Source organism: Dicentrarchus labrax, unplaced genomic scaffold, assembly GCF_905237075.1.
Source record: "Dicentrarchus labrax unplaced genomic scaffold, dlabrax2021, whole genome shotgun sequence".
Lineage (NCBI taxonomy): Eukaryota > Metazoa > Chordata > Actinopteri > Moronidae > Dicentrarchus > Dicentrarchus labrax.
Window position 1 is genome coordinate 7,467,554 of NW_026136717.1, and position 21,756 is coordinate 7,489,309.

Consider the following 21,756-nt stretch of genomic DNA (forward strand, 5'->3'; position numbering starts at 1 on the left):
GCTTTAAAATAACAAATACTGTACAATTTGGTCATTTCTTTATTCTAAAAAAAAAAAAAAAACATTTCTCAAACACAAACAATTCAGTTTCCACAATGTAAACAACTTCTCACATACAGTACACACAAGCAGTTTTTTGGAGGAAGAAACAAAATGTAAGAAAAGTCCACGCAAAGTCAAAAGACAAGCCACTTTAAAGCCAAACGTAGTGATGGGTCGCTTTGATTCCCGCTCAGTGCTGCGTCAAACGGAACGCTGAAGGCCTCGGCTAACAAAAGGAAGTGGTGTGAAATGTATTAGTGGAGAAGCACCGAACACAGTTTAAAGGAAGGTTTCTACATGTCGTGTGATCCCAGACCTGCTTGAGAAGGCAGCGACTCACAGACAGCTAGACTATGAAGAGGGACGAGATTCAGCAGGTGGGGGTGGGGTAGGGGGTGGGGGGATGGCGGGCGCAAGACGATGCCCAAAAGAAAATCACAAACAAGAAACCACAGCAGAATATCATTCAGTCATCTACATTTGTTCATGAGGTTGCCTGATATCCTTGAACACGAGCTAGAGGAACAACTCAGAGGCAGGGAACTGCACTGTGGCAGGGATGAGAAACAAGATGCAGCATTTCCTGACAGTCCTTTGACCTGCCACAGCCCCTTCTGTGTCTGGACAGGACTTTGAACTACCAGAGAGAAAGCTGCCTTTACTGAACTCACAGGGCTTCAGACAGTTGTCATCACATCTTTATAAATTCACTTCAATTATTCTGACCTGCTTCTTAACAAAATACTGAACTCAGTTCTTTCAAGCAAGCTGATAGTTTGATATTTTGGTAAATACACTTTCAACCACTCTCTTGTCTGATGTGAAGATACTGACAACAGCTGGCTAACTTAGCTTAGCATGAAGACTGGGAACAGAGGGAAACAGCTAGCCTGGCTCAGTGCAAAGGTAGCACATAGCAGCACCTCTAAAGATCACTGACTGACGAGCCGTATCTGTTGTTGTTTAATACACATAAGTGGGCGGTTGTGACCTGGAAGATTTCTTGTCCAACTCCAGGTAGTTACTGGTCCTGACCAAGAAACAGTCTAGCAAATCAACAACACAAAAACGTACAGAGGTTACAGGTTTTTGCACAGATTAAACAGTCCAGTCTTTGTGCTAAGATAAATCAGCCGGCTGCTGGCAGTAGCTTACGTACGTGTATTTCCCAAAATGTCTAATTGTTCCTTCAACCCCTTTTGTTTCGCCACTTTTCCTGTCTAACATGTAGGAAACAAACCAACAGTTGTAAAATGTTAAACAGATTCTTCTAAGACGCTCAACCGCTAACTGGAGACGTTGAAATTCCGTGGGACGACGAGCTTTTAAAGCAATAACAGACTTTGGCAGAACATTTTATTATTCAGTGTCTGGAGGAGGTCAGGAGAGATCCACTGTCCCCTTCACTTTGTAAACCTGGTTTAAAAACCTCTACACACATTTTCCGTTCGGCTGCTCCGCTGTTCGCCGTCGACTACTGAAAATATTCCTCAAATGTAACGGACAGTAAGCAGTGAGACTTCAACACTGAGCCAGTGAAAAACAAACTGACGGCAAATGTCTTCTTGAAACGTGAGACACAGTCCAGTCACATGTATTAAAAGGCTCTTTTTCTCCTTAGTGCTCAGTCAATAATCATCGTTATAATAAAGTATTCACTATCTAAACTACTTACAATAACTAACTGCCTACCTAGAGCTCACTTTAAAAGTCTAGTAAAAAAAAAACATCACTCCAGTTAATACTAGTAATACATGGCTATGAGAGAAGAGGGAGAGGTGGGATCTCTTGCTCTTGTTTTTTTTCCATTTTTAAACAAACGGCTTCATCTGTTAAGAGCCAGAACGATAAACTCGTAGCACAGCTTCGGTTACAAAGCCCGCTTTCTTTGCAAAAGTACCTTCTTTGACTCCTCTAAGAGGGTCCAAGTTTTAAAGCAAAGCTCAATAGGACAAGGCATGTTTCTCCAATCTATCTGAATGATTTTCTAATCTACGCGACCTCTCAGGTTTGACTCAGATGTGGGCAACTCTTCCTCCGTCTCTCACCTTTCCCTTCCCTCATTTCATTTTCCTGAAGGTAGTTTGGATGACTTGATACCTGCCCAGTGGAACCTACAGAATATATATATATAGTGTTGTTGTTGTGTGTGTGTGTGTGTGTGTGTGTGTGTGTGTATGTTTATGTTCAACCACACTCCTCCGCAATCCAGATGTTCTGCAGTTGCCATGGAAACAAGCAGGTGGGTTTTGCTCTGAGTGGTCATGGCTTTCTTCAACAGCTTGATGATCCAGTGTCTCTTTTTTGTTTTCATCAGGGAGGTTTGTGCAGGTAGTGTTTGTTTTGAGTTCCTAGCTTGTTTGTAGTGTGTGCGTGTGTGTGTGTGTGTGTTTACACTCGGGAACGTTGGTCTGGAGGTAGGTGTTTGTTAGTACAGTAAAGGGGCTCCAGGCCACTGCCTTACAAAGTAGACCTGCGGGGGTCCTCACACTCTTCCTGCCACATTTTAAGAGCTGTGTGTCACCTTAGGGACCTGAGCGTGTTCAATCGATCAGGTGGTCATGTGATGTGTGATGGTCCCCAGAAAACAAAGGCTAGAAGCGATGGAGTTACAGGGTGAAGTCTGCATGCTAATTTGTGTGTGTTTCTATTCCTATTGTTTGTGTGTGTGTGTGTGTTTCTATTCCTATTATCTTGTGTGTGTGTGTGTGTGTGTGTGTGTGTGTGTGTGTGTGTGTGTGTGCATGTGTATCAGTGCGAGTTGGGCTGCTCCACTTTGAGGCCGACCAGCGACGGAGGCATCTGCCCTGCAGCGGAGGAGGAGCTGGGAGGAGAAGCCCTGAGGCTGGAGCTCCCGGTGGAGGAGGACGAGGTGGTCACCGCGGGCCGGATGAGCGGAGGCGGAGGGTGGTTGTGGGGCGCTCGGTTCTGGAGCGGGCGCGTCTGCAGAGGTGGAGGCTGGCGGAGGAGGCTGGGGGGAGCCGACGGAGGCGCGGGGCGCAGCAGTGGAGGCGGCTGGGAGAGGGAGGAGGGGGTCTGGGTGGAGGAGGGGGGAGAGGAGCCGCCGGCGGCGTCTGAGGGAGAGTCCTCCATTTTGACCTGAGGGGAGGGAGGAGGCAGAGAGAGAGGTGAGGAGGAGGGCAAACAGTGTAGACATGAAAGAAGAAGTGAGATAAGAAGACAGTTGGACAACAACAAAGAGGAAGGAGGTGGAGAGAGGAAGAGTTTGAGGAGAGAGTGAATTGAAACAGATGTCATATGATGAAGAGGAGGAACCACAGCAGCCGACACAGGAGAGAATATTACAACCACCTGCTCCTTCTGCTCGGTATCCTCGGAGCTGTGATCTATGAATGTCACCAATTAAATCCACTTCAGTTACCGACTGCACCGACAGGCATTTTAAGCTGCGAGTCAGCATTAAGTTGGTGGTCCTGTTAATGACACAGACTTTATATCTTACAAGCTTTTTTACTCATTTCTTCCTCGGAGCTTACGCCATCTTGAATTTTGAATATACTGTATTTATGGCAAACAAGAGAGGACACTTAATCGAATCTGGAACTAAAGCTAGACGTTTCCCCTTCTCCAACTCTTCTCCAGTATACCAGGCTGTAGTTTTCACTTTTAATGGAATTTTCTAAAATCTTTTTAGGTGTATAAAAAGGTGCAATTAAGGTTTTACAAGAAAAAATATGAATGACCATAAATAAAACTTTGACCAGCTGACCAGAGCATTAGTCAAAGAGACGATGAAGGACAATGCTTACTATTCCTTTGATTACTTAGAACAATAGTTCAGCATAAAAAAATACAGTCGAATGAGAAGATCAACATCAGTCTGCTTCCATTAGGTAAGCTATGCTAGCTTAGCATAAACACTGCACACTGCCAAGCCCCTGTTTTCCACTGCTTCCAAACTTTTCAAACTATACCTGTCAACATATCTGCAGCTCACTGATAAAACATGAAACTTTAGTTCGTAAGAGTTAGTGTTGTAACGATTGCTTGACAAAGTTTCAGTTTCTGTTGCCAGATGTGGCTGGTGTGCACCATATGTGGTCAGGTTTGGGCACGATGGCACCAAACCTGACAAACTCCCTCTGATGACACAATCGCTGTGCAGGGCTGTTGTTTGCCAAGAAGTTACAGCCTATAACTCCCACTAAACCATTTCTGTTTGAGTACGGATTAAGTGAACAAGATACAACACGATCCTTTGGACAGGCTAGCTGTTTCCCCCCTGCCTCCAGTCTTAATGCAAGGATGCTATGCTAGGCTAACCATGTTCTGACTCCAGCTCTGTACTTAATGCAGACTGATGTCATCGGTTTCATTTCACGCTTGGAAAAAAGATATAATGTGTATCCTCCTCGGCGGCTCACCTCGTCCTCCTCGGCGGCTCCATCCGTAGCTGCTGCCATCTCCTCGCCGCTCCTCCTGGAGTCTCTCTGGTCTCGGCTGGTGGCCACCTGCTCGGCCGCCCACTCCCTCAGCACCTCGTCCAGGTTGAACCTACGCCGGTAGCTCACGAAGAACGAACTCACCTGAGCGGACAGGCAGAGACGGAGAGTCAGAAAAGAAATGACGGAGGACAGAAAGTTGTGCTGCCTTCAAGGACACAGAGGCGGAGATTGGAGGTCAGTAGACAAATGAAAGGAGGGATAATGGAGATTATAGTTATCCTATAAAGAAAAATGCTTATCTACACCGAGGGATGAGGGGGAAATTGGAGAGGAGATGAAAAGCTGATAGCTCACAGAAAGTAAACTGCTGGATGGAAAGAGGGTTAGACTGAGGTCAAAATAAAAGATGAGAGACGGGATCTTCACAGGACCCCAACCCAAGTTCAACACTTTAGAAAGAGGATGTTCACCTGAGCTGGTGTCTTGGTCCCTATCACCTCTGCGATGGCTGAGAAGTCTTTACCATAGCGACGGATAGCTGGAAAGGAGACAGAAGAACGCCAGGTTAACTCGTCGCCACCAAAAAGCTACAAAAACAGTCTGCTTTCTCGCTCTCTGTCAGAGAAATGTGGCAGTGTGTGTGTGAGGGGAGACAGGAAGCGTGAACGCAGCGTGAGCAGGCTTGTTGATGTGTGCTTTCTGTTAACCTTCATCTGAGGTCGGCCAGCTGAGTGCACCTGCTCTTTTCCAGGCCTTTCACACTCACATTACTACACACATTCATATCTCTCAACCTCTGCTTTCTTTTCCTCTGTTTGCACTACTCAGCTGCAGTTGAGGGGGACTATGCTTTAAAAGCACGCTGACTGCAGCCGCTAAAGGAAAAGGGAAGTTGTCTTTCTGACCTTGACTGCAACTTATGGATTTCATCTACAGAGATTGAAATCTCCACAACTCCCAACGTATCCCAATACATGAACTAACTAGGATGAGGCTATGATGGCAAGCTTTTCACTACGCCTTTGATGTGATTCAGAACAGAAAGAAACACTTTTTAGAGACTTACAACACATAATATGAAGTAGTTCTGGTAAAGAATGCTGAAACCTTCAGTGTCCATAATATGTAGTATAGACCACCTTAATAACCCATCAGGTTGTTTTTGCCATTTTCATTTGTCGCATATTAACATGTGATTATAACTTAGTTATTACAACAAAACACATCTAATTCCACGTAAGTCAATGGGAACTTAACACCAATTAATTTAGTTGGGTGCCAGGCCATGCAGAGCTCTGTGTCCATTACAACAAACAATAAATAACTTCACCAGCCATGGATCCCCCTTGAATGAATAACCCTCATTGAAAGCTATAACACAACTGTGTCTCTCTATCTGACAATGTGCTGTGGACACTGATTTTAATTCACTTCAATCACAGCTGGGAACTGAATCCCAGTAGCTCCTGTTTATTTCAGCTGCATCAAATTGTCAAAGGCAGAACAACAGGAGGACCTACATTTGTCTTTTAAATGGAAATCAGTGCATCGTCGCTATAGATGGAGTGTCAGATGGTAAAATTAAACTATTTCTCACACAAAACAGGCCATTCTTTTCATTTCATTAGTGACCATCTATCATACACCAATTTATGTTGCATTGTGGGATACTTTGAGTCCACTACATAGGTTAGAATATTTTTACAATACAACAAATGGTGATTACCCTTTACAGTTAAATAGTGCAAACAATATCAGACACAGCCAGACAAAGCTCCACTACAGAAAAACAGCTCAGTCTAAGCAGAGGGGAAACTTAAATATGTAAATGATCTTTTTCAAACCACCTCAAATGAAACAGCTTCAAGATCGAACAAAGGCCTATGTGGTAATATTTCAGGAGAAATGTTACCTACACTGCATGTGTCAGTGCTTCTATAGTAGTTAGCAGTTTCTGTGTGTGGAAAACATGAATGTGTCTAACAGTCTGATTTCTGCCTGTGAATGTGAGGTAGGGAGAGGAGAGCCGGTAGCACGAGGTGACCCTGTAGGAGGAAGGAAGAAGATGCTGCAGCCTTTACTCACCTTGCACAGCCAGGAGCTGCTCCTCTGTGGTCCAACGAGAGTTCATCTTAGGGGCAGGCTGAAAGAGAGAGAGAGAGGGAGGGGGAGGGAGGGGTGAAAATGACAGCATGAGAGCAAAGAGCAGATTAAGACTAATCTCAGTCCCACAAGGAGGTGAAATAATATCTGGAGGGAGTTGGGGAAGGGCAGAGTGAATCAATGAAAGGGGAACAAACTGAGGAGAGATAAGAGATGGAGAAAAGGAAATACAGGCAGGAAACAATATTCAAAGAGGGGATGGATAAAGGATGTAAAGGAGGCAGAATGCAGGGAGGGGAGTCTAAAAAATAAAGTGGTATTAACAAAGACTTACCTCAGCAGGTCTGAAAGAGTTGACACCTTCAGTTATGCCCTGTTTCAAACTACTGTTGTTCTGTTTAATGGACTGAACCTGAGAGAAAAAGTGTAGGGGAGGAAAGAGAATGTCACATTTTCAACTTTACTGACAGATACATAGTTAAAGATACATTAAAATCTACCTCTAGACATACAGTAGTGTATTTATTCCTGCAGTTTATAATCAAATGCCCAAGGCCAGGCTTAAAATACACAAAAAGGTACATACCTGTCTCTTGAGTGACACCAACTGCGTATCCAGCTGCCGTACGGTTAGCACCCCGGCATCGTGGGAGGCCGACAGGGATGTGATGTCTCCCTGCTCCAGGTACATGCCTTTGGGTGGCCTGCGGCGGGCTCTGAGCGGGTGGTGGCGGTACTGAGCCCCCAAGTTTTCCTTCTTCACTGGCCCAGAGCGGCTGGGGGTGGTCTTGTCTGAGCTGGCGCTGTTGGGGTTCTGTTTCACTGCCTGTGCGGACCGAGAAATATCACAAATATTAGACATCAGGTTCTATTAGAATTGCATCTTTTTACAAGAAACAGCAACTCAAGAGTGCAGCATTACATTGATGTATAATAAATGAAGTTGAAAGTGAAGGATCACAGATACATTGATTTGGATGGGCTGACCTCCTCGGGCAAGTCATGACTAATTAAACACAAAAATGTGTTTATATAAGCATGCACACCCTCTGTCAGTCAAATAACCACTATTAAAGTTTTATGTTGCTCACCTCTTTCTTGGCGTCAATCTCAAAGTCACTGTCACTGCCAGGGTCACCTTCCTCTAGATCATCATTACTACCGGAAGAAAAAGAAAATCCACCCATGATTTAGCTTCGTCCCCAGCCAATTGTCTATTTCTAAAATGCTGGAGAATGTCAACTGAAAATGGCAAGAAATAATATCAAAGTATCTCATTCATATTCATGAGACTCTTGTTTCCCCGGATGACACGCTTATCGAGTGTCATTTAACAAAGGAGTTTTGTAAATGTCAGATCTCAAATGAGTCGTTTCTGAGAACTTAATGTTTCATTCCTGCTTTGTCCTTTCAATATGCATTCTTCTCTCTGTCCATCCCTCCACTCATGCCCAGTTTCCCCTGGGGACCATTAAAGTTTCATGGTATCTTATACCTGTCATCTTTCTCCCTCTTGTTGACCAGCCTCCTGGCCTGTCGGTCCATGACAGAGGTCCTGGTCCTGGTCTTCTTCCAGCTGTAGTAGTACTTCACCAGGCTGGAGATCAGCTTGTCTGGAAGCTACCCACAAACACAGAAATAAATAAATTCAGTATTAAATATTGAAAATGTTTTCGAAATTACACTCAATTGTGCACCAACTGTAAGACTGCGTGTGTTTTTAGTCCCTCACCATCTGCTGGATGCGGTGAAAGCTCTTGCCGTGGAAGCTGAAGGCCTGTTCGAACAGCACTTTGTCCTCCACTGTCCACTCATCGGGGAAGGGGGTAAAATTGGCCAGGTCGGCGAGTGAGCGCTCCACATCGTGTTTGTGCCATAACAACATGCCGAGAGCCTGAAGGAACAGAGGGGACAAGGACGGGGTCAGGCAACCAGGGACGTTGACAAATCAGAGGAGAGAGACACAAACAAGCAACATTTGTATCTTGATCTGCCGTACCTGCTCCATGTTGTATCCATGTTTCTCTTTAGCCATCAGGATGTACTCATCCACTGGGACATGAAGAAAGAAGACAATGGGTTCAAAAGAGAGGTAAGTTGGAAGATAGAAAAGAGAAGATATGTATGAAAAAGGGAAAGAAAGATGATGAAAGGGAAATATAAAGAAATGAGGGGAAAGAGATGAAGACAAAAGGGGGCAAGAGAGTATGAGAAAACCAGAGCAAAGGTTTCATTGCAGTTCTCCAGTCAGCATATAGCCATTAAACTGAAGGTCATGTTGTTAAGCTTGTGCCAGTGAATGGAAGGTAAGGTAGATAGGTGTGAAAGTGTAAGAGAGAGTGTGTGTGTGTGTGTGTGTGTGTGTGTGTGTGTGTGTGTGTGTGTGTGTGGCTTACACATTGCATCAGAAAGCTGACTGTTGGGACACCAAACCAACATGCTCCTCTGGTCCTTCTCATTGTAGCGGGTTGGACTATCTGGTAATGGAAATAAACAGGGACATTTTTATATATTATTTAAGTTATATGTATATTCAAATCCCTCTTTTACTTGGGTCACATCGTCTATGTCTCCTGTCTGTCCTCCACCGCATATCTCTCTCTCTCGCTGACGGTCTACTTATCAATCCTCACAGAACTTTTACTTTCTTCCTCCCTCTCCTTTGCAGGTTTTCTCCTGTCCAGTCTCCATCGTTGGCATCCTCTTCATTAGCAAGAAAAATGAGGAGGAGACAGTGGCGTGTCAGCCACTGAATTCTCTTGGGAATTCAACACCTGTGCACTGACACTGTTAAAAGAGAGGCTGGTTTGCCTGCTTCTCTCCTCCTATGATGCAATCTGATGTTTGTGGGACGACTTCATTTATGGTGATTGTTTTTCCAGTGTTCAGCCACTTTACATCTACTCATACATGGTCTCAGGGCATTTCACTAAACCCAATTCCACCATTAATCATTTGTACTCAAACCAAATTAAAATCTGACATCAGAAACAAAAATGTAAGGCCTGTTTTCTGAAGGGGATACAATAAATAAAATAAAGGATTTGAATATTGCACAGCTAACCCTTTTATTTATTAAACAAAGACTTGACATCAACCTCAAAGAAGCCTTTTACTGCATGGTGTCACTAATAATACTAATTATTTAACACGTTTTATAACTTTCAAGATTCAACTTCACCTTAATAGGATTCATTCAAGGCCCGTTAATATGACACAGATACACTGTTACCAATGTCTGTTATTCCCGCAGTAAACTGTAAACTATGATTTAGTATTCAAACAGATAGGGTAAAAGATATGGAAGAACACTGTAAATTAATTTCTTTATTATAGCTACAACTGGAGGAGGAGAAACATCATTTTCTTCCCCTCTTTCCATTTCCCTGGATTTCCACAGTGGTCATTTGACCTTCATTTCTCTCATCATCTGCATTCCCCTCCTTCCTCCATTTCAATGTCCTCCACATTTCCTCACCTCTACGTCTCCTTCTCAGCCCTATTCTCTCTCTCTCTCTCTCTCTCTCTCTCTCTCTCTCTCTCTCTCTCTCTCTCTCTCTCTCTCTCTCTCTCTCTCTCTCTCCCCCAGCTTACCTGGTTTGAACTCTGGGATCTGAGCCTGGTAGTCTCCTCCCACTCTGATCATACTGTCTGTAGAGAGAGACAAGACACATATGAGGTTTTATTTCCCAGATGGATGGACAGAGCTGTAGAGATAAAAGAGGATGGGGGACAAGTATTTTGGTAAATGTCCCAAGAAGTTGCAGAACTTGGATTATAAGTAGACAGATAACATGAGAGACAGAAGGATAATCCTCTTTTATTTCATACATGCTCAGCCTAACTGGCTACTACTATTGATTTATCCTATCAAGTAGCACTCTTAGAACTGGAGTTACATCCAGGTTGCCTTTTTTTCCCCCCACTGACAAAATACCGTATCAGTTTGATCATCTAGTCAGGATGTTCCAGTCACATTTTTTCGGCCACAATCCCTATTTGAGTATTGTGCCGATACCGAGTCCAATCCGTTACTTATATTTACCTACCAAATTGAAATAACAGTGATTGATTCAAACACTGGAGGTGCTGGTTTAAACATATTAAGTATATAATCTTGCATGAAGACAAATTCCTGGTATGTGTTAAAACCTACCTGGCAATAAATCTGATTCTGATATGAATGAAAATATATAACTCCTGAAACTGTCGTGAAGCGATCCATTAGAGTTAAGTAGTATCACTCCTGCAAAAACACTGTACTTGTGGTTGTACAGTGGTGTTACAGAAACACTGTACAGACACCGTCTTGCAGAGAGCACTTGAACCTGACAACAGAGAAGTATAATTTTGGCTTGTCATCAAGGTACTCATGGAATTAACGTTAAGTGGTAAACAGCTGGTATGACCTGCAGCCGTTTGTGATTTTAACCGGGGAAAGCGTCACTCTACGTTGCTGCTACTTGAATGTTTTGTACACTGAGCTTTGCTAATGATAATTAGCGTTAGTTTAGTTTAGCGAATCTGTGGTTCTTGCCAACCTCTCTGTCTGTTTTTTATTTCTGAACTCGCCAAAGATTACAACACAGGCGGATAACGACATGTGGTGGCTAAACAGTCAACATGGCCCAAAATGCTCTAATAAGTCTTAATGGGTTGGGTTTTTTTAACTATGGAATATAAGTTCTCTGAAACAGAGCTCTGGCTCTGAAAAGTGCAGTAAAATGTAATAACCTGGTTACTGTTTTCCAGTCAGATGTATGTAATGTGCGATCGGGGGTTAGTGGAGTTTATAAGTGATGCCAACCCGAGATGGGGACTCGAGTCGTACTTAAGTCGCACACACAGAGACTTCAGACTTGACTTGGACTCGTGCTCAAAAGACTTCAGACTCAACTCAGACCTGTGTTTTGGGACTCGTGAACAATCATGTTTTCTTTTTTGGCGTATTAATATTGAGGAAACTCTGAAACGTCTGACGAGCTTAATGTGATTCCTTCCTTTTTTCAAGGTAACCATGGTAACCATGGTAACCATATTACGTATTGGGTGCGCGCCTCGCAGCCTCACGCACTAGTACCTTGGATGACGACTATGGCGACCGGCAGCACACCTGCAGCTACCAGTACCATTTGTGATTGCATTTGGTTATAAAAACTTCAAACGGGACGGCACCAACAAGCGCTGACAGCAAAGCCTGCAGTACCCGAATCAAGGATGCTGGATCCACCACATCAAATTTTATCAGGCACCTGAAAACTCACCCGGATAGGTCAGTCACATTAGCGCATATGGACGGTTAGCTCAGCATCATAAATAACACAGAAGTAACTTATACAAGTGTTTAAAGTACTTTTAAGTGTTTTGCTTACAAGTTGTTTGCATTTAGCTAAAGTGTGATGTTTTGCACTAATTGGAATGATGTTAATTACAATGTCTTTGACTGGGTGAGGGGTAACATTTTCTATATTTGTTCTTATTATGGTCCCACTGAGCCTGCACAATAGGGGGCAAGATATACTGTAACTGTATGTTCATGTTGGAAGAATACAGTTTCCTTTAAAAGAAAGCATTCATTGTGTGTTTTCTTCATATTGCACTGCAACTAATCAGTACTGATACTGTATGCTAATAGATAAAGGAGTGATAATAATACAGTAAATGCTTTGAATTTCTTAGATATAGCTGTGCAGTATTCTTAGTAGACCAGATAGCAGCAGATGACAGAAGGCTCATTACAACCAGAAGAGACATATGACTTTTTTAGAGACTCGAGACTTGACTTGGACTCGTGACCAAAGACTTCAGACTTGACTTGGACTTGCAAAAAAAGACTTGTGAACATCTCTGATGCCAACCCAAGTGTGTGAGTGTTTTTCTCACACATCAGAAGTGGATTGTGAAGATCCTGACTCATCTCACTATCAATGTAGTTACTAGATGATGGTTTAAAATACCACCTCAGTCATTAAATATATTTCCTTTACTGTGTAAAGTAGTGCCACTGCTCATTTTCAGTGAAGCTTAATAATAGGAATTGCTGACTATTTCAGTCTTCACTTGTTCCATTTACTTAATTGTTGTAAACGTTTGGGTTTCTGAACATTTGGTTGTTTTAATCACAGCAAATAACAGGTCTCTTTTATACAAGAGTACAATTCAAATTCAATAGAAAAAGCATATATTATGCGAAATATCTTTATGTATGATATTTGTATCGATATAAAATTTTCAGCATATCACCCATCACCAAGTGAGACAGTGGATGGCAGACGTTGAGTAATTAGTGCTGTAGTAAAGACCGAGGAGGGCAAACAGTGAAGATGCAGGGAAGCAGACCAGGAGTAGGAAGAGACATATTACTGTTTCCTCTGGGACAGACGACAGGAAGGGAGGAGACGGGGATGATAGAAACTGGAGTAGATGGGGTGGAGAGAGGCAGGAAGGGGGTGAGTAAAGTAGAAAGAAAACTGGATGGAAGGGAAGAAGGAGGCAAAACAGAGAAAAATAAAAGTTGGATGAAAAAGATAGAGAGATGGCTGGAAGACAGGAAAAGGGGGATGAAGGAGGTGAAGGCGAGGATGAAAGTGGTGGTTGCAATAATGTTAGGAATGGTGGCTTGTGCTTTTGAACGTTAAGTTAAACTGCTGGGTTTGATCTCATACTATATCTTTAGTCCATGTGCTTAGGGAGATAACGGTTGAAAAAAATGAAAGATCAACAGCAAGTCGGTGAGTGAAGGAGAGAATGGAGGAAGGAAAAATGTATGTGGGCAGAGGATAACGAGGATGAAGAGTGTGGGAAGGGGGTGGAGGAGAGAGGGAGGAGACGACAGAGGAGAGCAGTGTGCAAGGACTGAAGAAGCAATGCAACGAATGCAACCGGAACAGCTGGCATGATGCGTCTGTACAATGGAAATGTGTCTACTGCAAGAACACGCTGCAAATGCTTCATGTTGGAATAGCTAACCCACACATTGAGTAGCTAAATCAACCCCTAACTTAGCCATGGTGTGTGTGTGTGTGTGTGTGTGTGTGTGTGTGTGTGTGTGTGTGTGTGTAAGTAAGTGTGTCTACCATGGGCATGCTCTTCATCGCTGCTCTCTTCTTCAGAGTGTGGCTGGCTGTTGCCGTTGGTTACGGTCTTGGCTCTGCTCCTGGACAGGACCCCGGCCCCCGAGCGCTCCATCACTGAGGGCATGGCTGCAACACACACACACACACACACACAGATCCTAAAAATAAAATTCCCCCACTTCCACACCACTGTGCATCAACAAAATACCATCTCTGTCTTAAGTATGATTCAATCTCCCATAAAACTGTTCATTAGTGACATGGCAGCCATTTGTTCTCACTTGAAACCCTGTAAAACCTTATTCACTCTTGTAAAGTAGAACAGCACCTTATGCTGCTACCTTGGAAGAACTCCCATTATTTTCCCTTAAGCGGAGTTTATTTTCCAAGCGCTGGTTTACTGCATGACGACTCCTTCACACTCAACAACTCTCAGTTATCACTCCATGACCCTCCCTCATTATCACTCAGTAACTCTCAGCCTCATCCTGTAACTCGGTATCTATCCAATCAAAAGGACCCTGCTCTGTTATCAGTTCAGTGGGACTACGGTGATGAAGATGTCCTAACATGGTCTCTATTTACTGGCTAAAACACATCTTTTAATAATTGCTGGATTTAGGCTCAAGTTTAAGTTCTGATCTTCTTCCGCCAAGTACTGACCGCAAGAGTACCTCCACACACAATCCACAGGCACTTCTTCATCTTCATCAAAGAACCCAAACTGATTAACTCAAGTCTTCCTTTGTTACTCCAGCTCATTAACAACATGCTCCTGTCATGGGGGCATCATCCAAAAACAGACCAGAGGGCTATTTAGTGTCCCAGAACCATTGTTTAAGAAACACTAGAGCTCAAATGACGATCGGAAAACGATCTGCAAATAATTTTTGACTTTTTCTTTCCCAATACGGATTCTGACACCTCAACTCAGACGATCTGCCAATACAGTGTGTATCGATCCCGTACCTGTAACAGAAAGTCTTTGCTGTGGCACTAAGAACTGAGTTGGCAGCCCGCCATGACTGAATTAATGTAACATACAGTAGAAACTATGTATTTTATAATGACACTGACAAAGAAACTTTATTTTCTGTTGATTTGTGACATTAATGGCCAATAACATATTAACAAGGTCAGTAAAATGGTTGAAAGTCAGTATCTGTGATATCGATCCGATAGATCAGCCAAGTCCATTACTGTAATCAATAATCACTGAAGCCATTAATCAAGAAAAATTGTCAAATATTCTGTTTTTCAGCTCCTTAACCAGAAAGATTTGCTTATTTACTTTGTTCTATGTGACAATAACCTGAATATCTTACAGTTTTGCAGATGTTGTGACGATGTCACCTTGGGACCGTAGAGATAGGCTGCCCATCTTTACCATTTTCTTATGTTTTATTAAAACAATAGATTAAATTGAGAACATTTTCAGCACATTAATTGAAAATGAAAATAACTGTTAGTTTCTGCCCAAAGACACATTCTCACATATCAATTCAGAGTACTACGTTTAGCACTTAAATTCACTTCAACTTCAAGTCAAGAATAGTAATAATAATAAATTAATCGTTTAAGTAATTCTTCAGGCAAAAGTGCCAGAAAATGTCTAGTTCCAGCATCTAAAATGTGAATATTTGCTTTTTGTTTGGATGAAACAAGCTTACAGAATATGTCCGGGCTGTAGGGAAATGACAAAGAGCATTTTTCACTATTTTCTAACATTGTGTAGATTAATCAAGAAACTATCAATAAATATAATTACCATTAATTGCAGATCTCGTCATTTTAGTTTATGTTGCTTTGGCCTGGTCTGACCTCGTATTTTATATCTGTCTGTATATTCAATGTCACTGTTAAGATGTCCAAAATGTGATGTCCTATTTTTAGCCTGACATCATTTCCAGTCTGCAGTATGAAAATCTATGAATCACAAAAATCAAGTCACAGTCTCTAACACATCTTACACAAACCTTTAAACACACCGCTAAAGAAATCCAGCACAACTAACAAGTGGCAGCATCTAAAAAAACAACGTGGGAAGAAGAAAACGTGCCATGAGGGCCCTCCTGCATGAAGGGGGCTCTCATTTAAAGTGTCATCCACAGTCAGTGCTACATCATTACGTGGCCAAGCCTCGTTTTCTTCCTGTCTCTCCCTCTCCCTCTCTGTAACTCGGGGCCAGTAGCACAAAAGACTAGACGGTCAGCTCAGGACACAGCAGAAAGTAACGCACCCTAAACTCCCTCCCCATACACAAACAGAGCCGTTACAAACAGGTGATCACAAACAAAGAGCGATATCACCCACTGATCAGAGTATAAACACCAATTAAAACAATTATAGCGACGAGCCTTTAACGCGTACCCTTGCTTTCTTTCACCCTCACATCAGCAACTTCACCTCCAGTTCCCTTACTTGAACCACGACCAGGACAAAGCAGATTTCCCCTCATTCTGCAGATTAAATATGATCAGTTATGCTTTCGGAGAGGGTGAGGGGCCAATCCTTACATCACGAGAGATTAAATCAGATCTACCAAACTCCCGTAGACAATACAAGAGTCTGAGGCTCTCTGGGGGTCTTTGTCTATCGCAGCTCCCGGTGGCCCCCCAAAACTACAACAGCTGTCCCCTCTAACTTCACTGGAAACTCACATCCTTCAAACCTACACATACGTGTGTCTACTTGAATATATCTCGATGGATTAAAGTTTTTTTGGGGGGAACTCGCTTTAGTTACATGTAGAAAGAAAAAAAAAGGAGACCGGGATGTATCGATCACCGCCCCGGTTCACTTTCAGAGTTTTAGGTGGTGGTGGTAGCCTCGGACACTGCCACGGTAGCCTCGATCTCAGGCAGATTAATTAACTGTTATAAGAAATAAGAGCTAAAACTATACTACATAACAACTTAGTCTTATTTGTAGTAATGGGTATCGCTCAACCACCCGCTGGTGCTCAGTAATTCGTTCCCACAACCTCTCATCACCACTAGGAACTTTTCTTGCTCGTTAACTTCCAATATTTTGAAATCTGATGTGATTATGCTTCACAAAACCAATCCATACGACACACTGCTAAACAAGTTTTAAAGTATATAAAAAGGATTTAATTTGTTCTATATATATATATCTTATATCATAAACGCTGGTTCAACTCTCCTAAATGATGCCTCACTTTGACTCATACTGATGAATAAGGCTGAATAATAGTCTTCATAAAGCGACTAATAATGTGCTCATGGATCTCAGGACTTAGTTAAAAGAGACCTTATAGTGGCTTTTTTTGTTGTTGTTGTTGCTATTTGGCAGTAATAATATCAGTACGGGGTCTCCCTTTATTAAGTATCCCTTTATAATATGATGTTTTTGTGTAAATTAAGTTACTTCATTATACAATAAGAGGTGGTGGACTCGCACCCGGTGCTTTATCTGAGCCACGTTTGCTAGCTAAATCAATATTTCCCCAGCTTTCCCAAGCAGTCATCTGTGTTGTGTGTCAGACTTTGAAGTCCTTTTGTTTTCCCCACGCTTGCGTTGCTGTTACTACTACTAACGCTCCTATCTGCTGCTGGAGTAAAGAGCAAAAACTCGCTCTCTGCGTTATTAAAACTCAAGTTGGCGGTCTCTTTTCAGGACGTTTAGCTGCAGACGGTCGCAGTTTGAACCTAAGAAGTGATTTCTGGAGGCTGAGCAATAAAAATCCGGCGACATTCCCCCCCCCCTTTCACCAAAGTGCAATCTGAAGTCAAACCTAGTTGAGTCGCCGGGATGCTAACGTTAGCCAGTTAGCTTGCGGGCTAGTACCCCTCGCGTTACATTAGTAACGTTAATAGTTGGAAGTCGAGATAACAGTCACACTGTACCTGTGTGTCGGTCCTCTCCGCTTTCCCCGCACTCAAAACTTATCTGCAGCTCAGTCCGCGGTTTATAATCCTCTCCGAAGTGCTTAAAGACAATTATTGCATCTAACACGGTTTAATTCTTGTCTAATTGATGAGCACAGTCAGTACAATGAAGTGAGCTGCATGGATAGATGGAAGCAGCCGTGAGTGTGTGCCGGGGAGGCGGACAACACCCGGGGAAAAGGGAGGTGGACATCCGCCCCGATGCGTTCGCCTCTCCCCAACCAGCCGTTTGGATTGAAGAAAAGTAGTCCTGTAAAACTCTCAAGTGTAGCTACTCTTATTTTGGGTTTTTTGTGTTGCTAAACATGTAATTTGACCCGTTAGAGTGGTGTTTTACCGGCGTGTCGTACTGAAAGAAGACAGGGAAAAATAATACTCATCTTTTAAAACTGCCCACCTGCTAACTCACACTATGATTATTAGTTATTATTAATCTCGTTTAAATAGAAGGAGAAAGAAGACGCAGTACCATTGTGTAGAAACAGTAGCTGTTGGAGACTCTTAATCTGCCATCTATCAAAATCCCATAAATTAGGGACTACTTGCCAGTGTGTCGGCGGAGGGATTCGTCAGCTGTGCATCTCTGTGCTGAGGCAGGCTGTCCAGACTTGCACTGATGTATGCATGGTGGAGAAAAGGGCAGGAGAGTGGGGCACAATTGAACCTAGTGTGTGTGTGTGTGTGTGTGTGTGTGTGTGTGTGTGTGTGTGTGTGTGTGTGAGCATGTGAGTGAGCGAACGTGTCTTCAAGAGCGTGCGTGACTTAGTGCACGAACTGACAATGACTCAGATAAATAGCCTCAGTGTACTTTGCTTATTTTTTTATTTAACATGTCGAACAATTTAGAGTTGTGCCTCCGTGTGTGTGTGTGTGTGTCTGTGTTCATGTATGTGAGTGCACAGGTGGATGTGTGTGTGTGTGTGTGTGTGTGTGTGTGTGTGTGTGTGTGTGTGTGTGTGTGTGTAATAAGGGATGTTTCAGTGATAGCTGTAGCAGGATTTCTCACACCTGATGCAGGCTATAAACACAATAACACACACACACACACACACACACACACACAACACACACAGAACCTGCTGCTACCTTCACAAGTGCCTGCTGCTGACATGTAACAGCCTGTTACATACTCCTCCAGCTTCTTCTCTTTCTACTCTCTCTTTGGCATCACCACCTCCTCCTCTTTTTCCCCACCTCCTCTTCATCATCATCCCAGTTCTCTTGTTTTTCCACCTTATCTCCATCTCCGAGATTTCTTTTTGTCCCCCCCCTTTTTCTCTCCACGGTCCCGCTTCCTGCTCCTTTCTGCACCCCTCTATTTCTCGGATTCCTCTCCCTACACTTCTTTTTTAAAATCTGTCTGTTTGCTCCTCTTTCTTCTCCTTCTCCAATACTTTCTCCCTCCTCCTCCTCCTCCTCCTCCTCCTCCTCCTCCTCCCCTCTCCCTCTTCCTCCCTCCTCCTGAATATCTGCCCTAATTCTCCTCCTCCCTCCCTCTCTTTCCTCTCTCTTCTCACTGTCTGTGCCCCCCTACCTGATTTTTTTGTTTCTCCTCTTTCCTCCTCCTCTTTCTTTTCCTCCCTCTGCCTCCCTCTTTTCACCCCATCCATTTCCTTTGCATCCTCCGCTCTCCTCCCTTCCTTAATACTCCCCCCTCCCTCCTCTGTTCTTCCACATCCCCCCCTTCACTTTCTCTCTCCAGTGATGACTCCTCTCCTCTGTCTTTCCTGCCTCCCTCCCCTCCTTCCTGCTCTTCATCTCCTTCCTCACCCCTCCTCCTGCTCCTCTTCCTCCTTCCTGTCTCTCTCTCTCTCTCTCTCTGGCTACTTCTCTGTCCCCCCTCTCTTGTTGTCTTCCTCTCATGTTGCTTTCGATTTCAACAGTGTGTGTGTGTGTGCGTACGTGCAAATTCTTCCCTTCCCCTCCCCCCATCCTCCCCCTAGAGTGACACAGTAAAGCAGTTTCGCTTCGCTCACCTCCAGTTCCCCCCCTTTTCTCCTCTTCCTCCCCCTTCCTCTTCCTCCCTCTCCAATCTCATTTTCACCCCTGCCACCTCCTCCTCTCCTCTCCCCTCGCCTCCTTCCCTCCTCTCCTCTCATTAGTCAGTGTCCATGAAACTCACCATTCCACTGTCTCTCCCCTCGCTCAGTCCTCCAGTCCCTAACACATCCTCACTAATGAACAACTGCTACATCCCTCCCCCTCCCTCCTTCCCTTCACCTCTCGGCTCTCCCTTCATCCTCCTCCTCTTCTTCTCTCTGTCCTCCCCTCTCCTCCTCCTCTGTCCTCCTCTCCATTCGTCTCTCACTCTCTCCCTTTCCCTTCCCTCCTCGTTCTGTTTCTCTTCGATCTCTCAGAACTGAGTGTCCCTCCCACTCTCCCTTTAGCTCACTCTGGTTTCCACTTCTTTCCTCACCCTCCCTCCCCTCCCCTCACCTCCTCCCTCCCTCCTCTCTCCACCTGTCTCATTCCTCCTTCTTGCCTGTCTATCTGTCTGCTCTTCTCACTTTTGTCGAGGTAAAGGTCTGTCTCCTCTGCTGTCTCTCTCCCTCCTTCCCTTATACCTCACCCTGACTCCCATCCCTCCCTTCTATGAATCCACTGACTTTCTCTGTTATCTCAGGAGATGCGTGGTCTAGAATCAGATGTGATAGAACAAGCTCTTCCTGCTGTATTTATCAAGTAGTTGCAGTCATATGGGATGTGAGTCGAAATGTTGTGTATTGTATTCCTCACCTTGATATAACGACAGTGAAATGATGCCATTTGCCAACTCATTATATGATTTTTATGCACCGATGCCAAGACATCGTGCCTCAAGTTGCACTGTATGACACATTATATGACTCATTACTGTCTCACACAAGCTTTTATGACGTAAATTGGATCTTATGTCGTCAAACTAAGATTATATAACAATGGTAAGATAATATGTCACCTTTGGTGGTGTGCAAAAACATTTGAAACTCCTACATAATAGGACGCCTAAAAATAATATGTAAAGATCCAGTGTGTAACATTTAGGAGGATCTATTGGCAGAAATGAAATATAATATGCATAGATATGTTTCATTTAGTGTATAATAACCCGAATATATGAATGGTTGTGTTTTTGTTACCTTAGAATGGGCTGTTATTAACTCTACAAAGGCTGCCATGTTGAACCGCCATGTTTCTACAGTAGCCCAGGAGGGACAAACCAAACACTTGCTCTAGATACGGACCTTTTGCATTTTTTGCAGCCACTGTAGTTTCTCCTACACATTTGGACCATGCCACTAAATCGTAATCCTTTAAGTTTGTTGCTCTCTGTGTACTGCAAAAAAAGTCTACTAAGACAATTAGTATATAGGGCACACTGTATACAATTAGTATAGAATTGGGTCACATTGAAAACAATCTAGTAGGGGGCTCAGTGTGCTGCTGTGTTTGTTATAAACCCTAAGAACAAAACAATATTTGAACTTCTTTTTAGAACTAGCGTTGGAATTAAACTGTAAAACTGTCTTAAATTAATGGCATCACAAAAATCTTTTCTTGGGAGCATGAACTTACTTTCCTGCCTATCTGCCATCTAACTTCTGAGATATTGGGGGTAAAACATGGAAAAATGGATCATCCTCTTTTGATATTGAATATTTACTGGAAATATGACAATCCAACCTTTAAGTTACGATACGGCGCCTTGTTTGGGCAAAAATGTTGGTAAAGACAACATTTTGTCCTGAAGGTGCAGCTAGTGCAAGATCCGAAGGTCACTAAAATCATGAGGCCTCATCTTTAAGGAATTAGACTGTAAATATCTAGAGAGAGAGAGAGAGAGAGAGAGAGCAGTGGTGTGTCTAGACCTTTTGGGGTGGCCCAAGTGGGGTACTAACACTAACCCATGAAGAATGTGCACATGCACAGACAATGAAAAGAGCATTAATTTACCGCTTGTCTATGTATCTACTTCAATTACAATCATTACAGTATCTTACAGTTTCTTACATTTAAGGCTTTTGTTGAAAAGATAAACAGTCCTACCAATCACAACACAACAAATGTAACATAAAGCTTTCATGCTTTATTCTTTCATGTGCTTCTGAAGAAACTGTACCCCAAAAACATACACGTGTACATACAATATATATATATATATATATATATATATATATATATACAAAATTGTGTAGAACCATTTGACAATAAAAATCTCCTAGAGAAAATTTGCTACAG

The 21,756-nt window shown here is 43.1% G+C and overlaps 1 protein-coding gene across 2 annotated transcripts; it reads right to left on the minus strand.

Moving 5' to 3' along the window:
- Positions 1–21: 21 nt before the first annotated feature.
- Positions 22–18,181, minus strand: rcor2 (REST corepressor 2). Of its 2 annotated transcripts, none has more exons than XM_051429566.1 (14): positions 18,085–18,181; positions 13,628–13,753; positions 10,146–10,202; positions 8,948–9,028; positions 8,551–8,603; positions 8,284–8,445; positions 8,047–8,171; positions 7,643–7,709; positions 7,138–7,377; positions 6,886–6,963; positions 6,534–6,591; positions 4,919–4,986; positions 4,428–4,589; positions 22–3,141 (listed from the first exon to the last, which is right to left on the minus strand). In XM_051429566.1, the coding sequence occupies exons 2-14, from the start codon at positions 13,749–13,751 to the stop codon at positions 2,794–2,796; spliced, it is 1,623 nt and encodes a 540-aa protein (XP_051285526.1). In that variant the 5' UTR covers positions 13,752–13,753; positions 18,085–18,181; the 3' UTR covers positions 22–2,793. The 2 variants fall into 2 exon arrangements, with proteins under 2 accessions (XP_051285526.1, XP_051285524.1); XM_051429564.1 differs by lacking the exon at positions 18,085–18,181 and adding an exon at positions 17,497–17,737.
- Between the last annotated feature and the right edge of the window lie 3,575 nt (positions 18,182–21,756).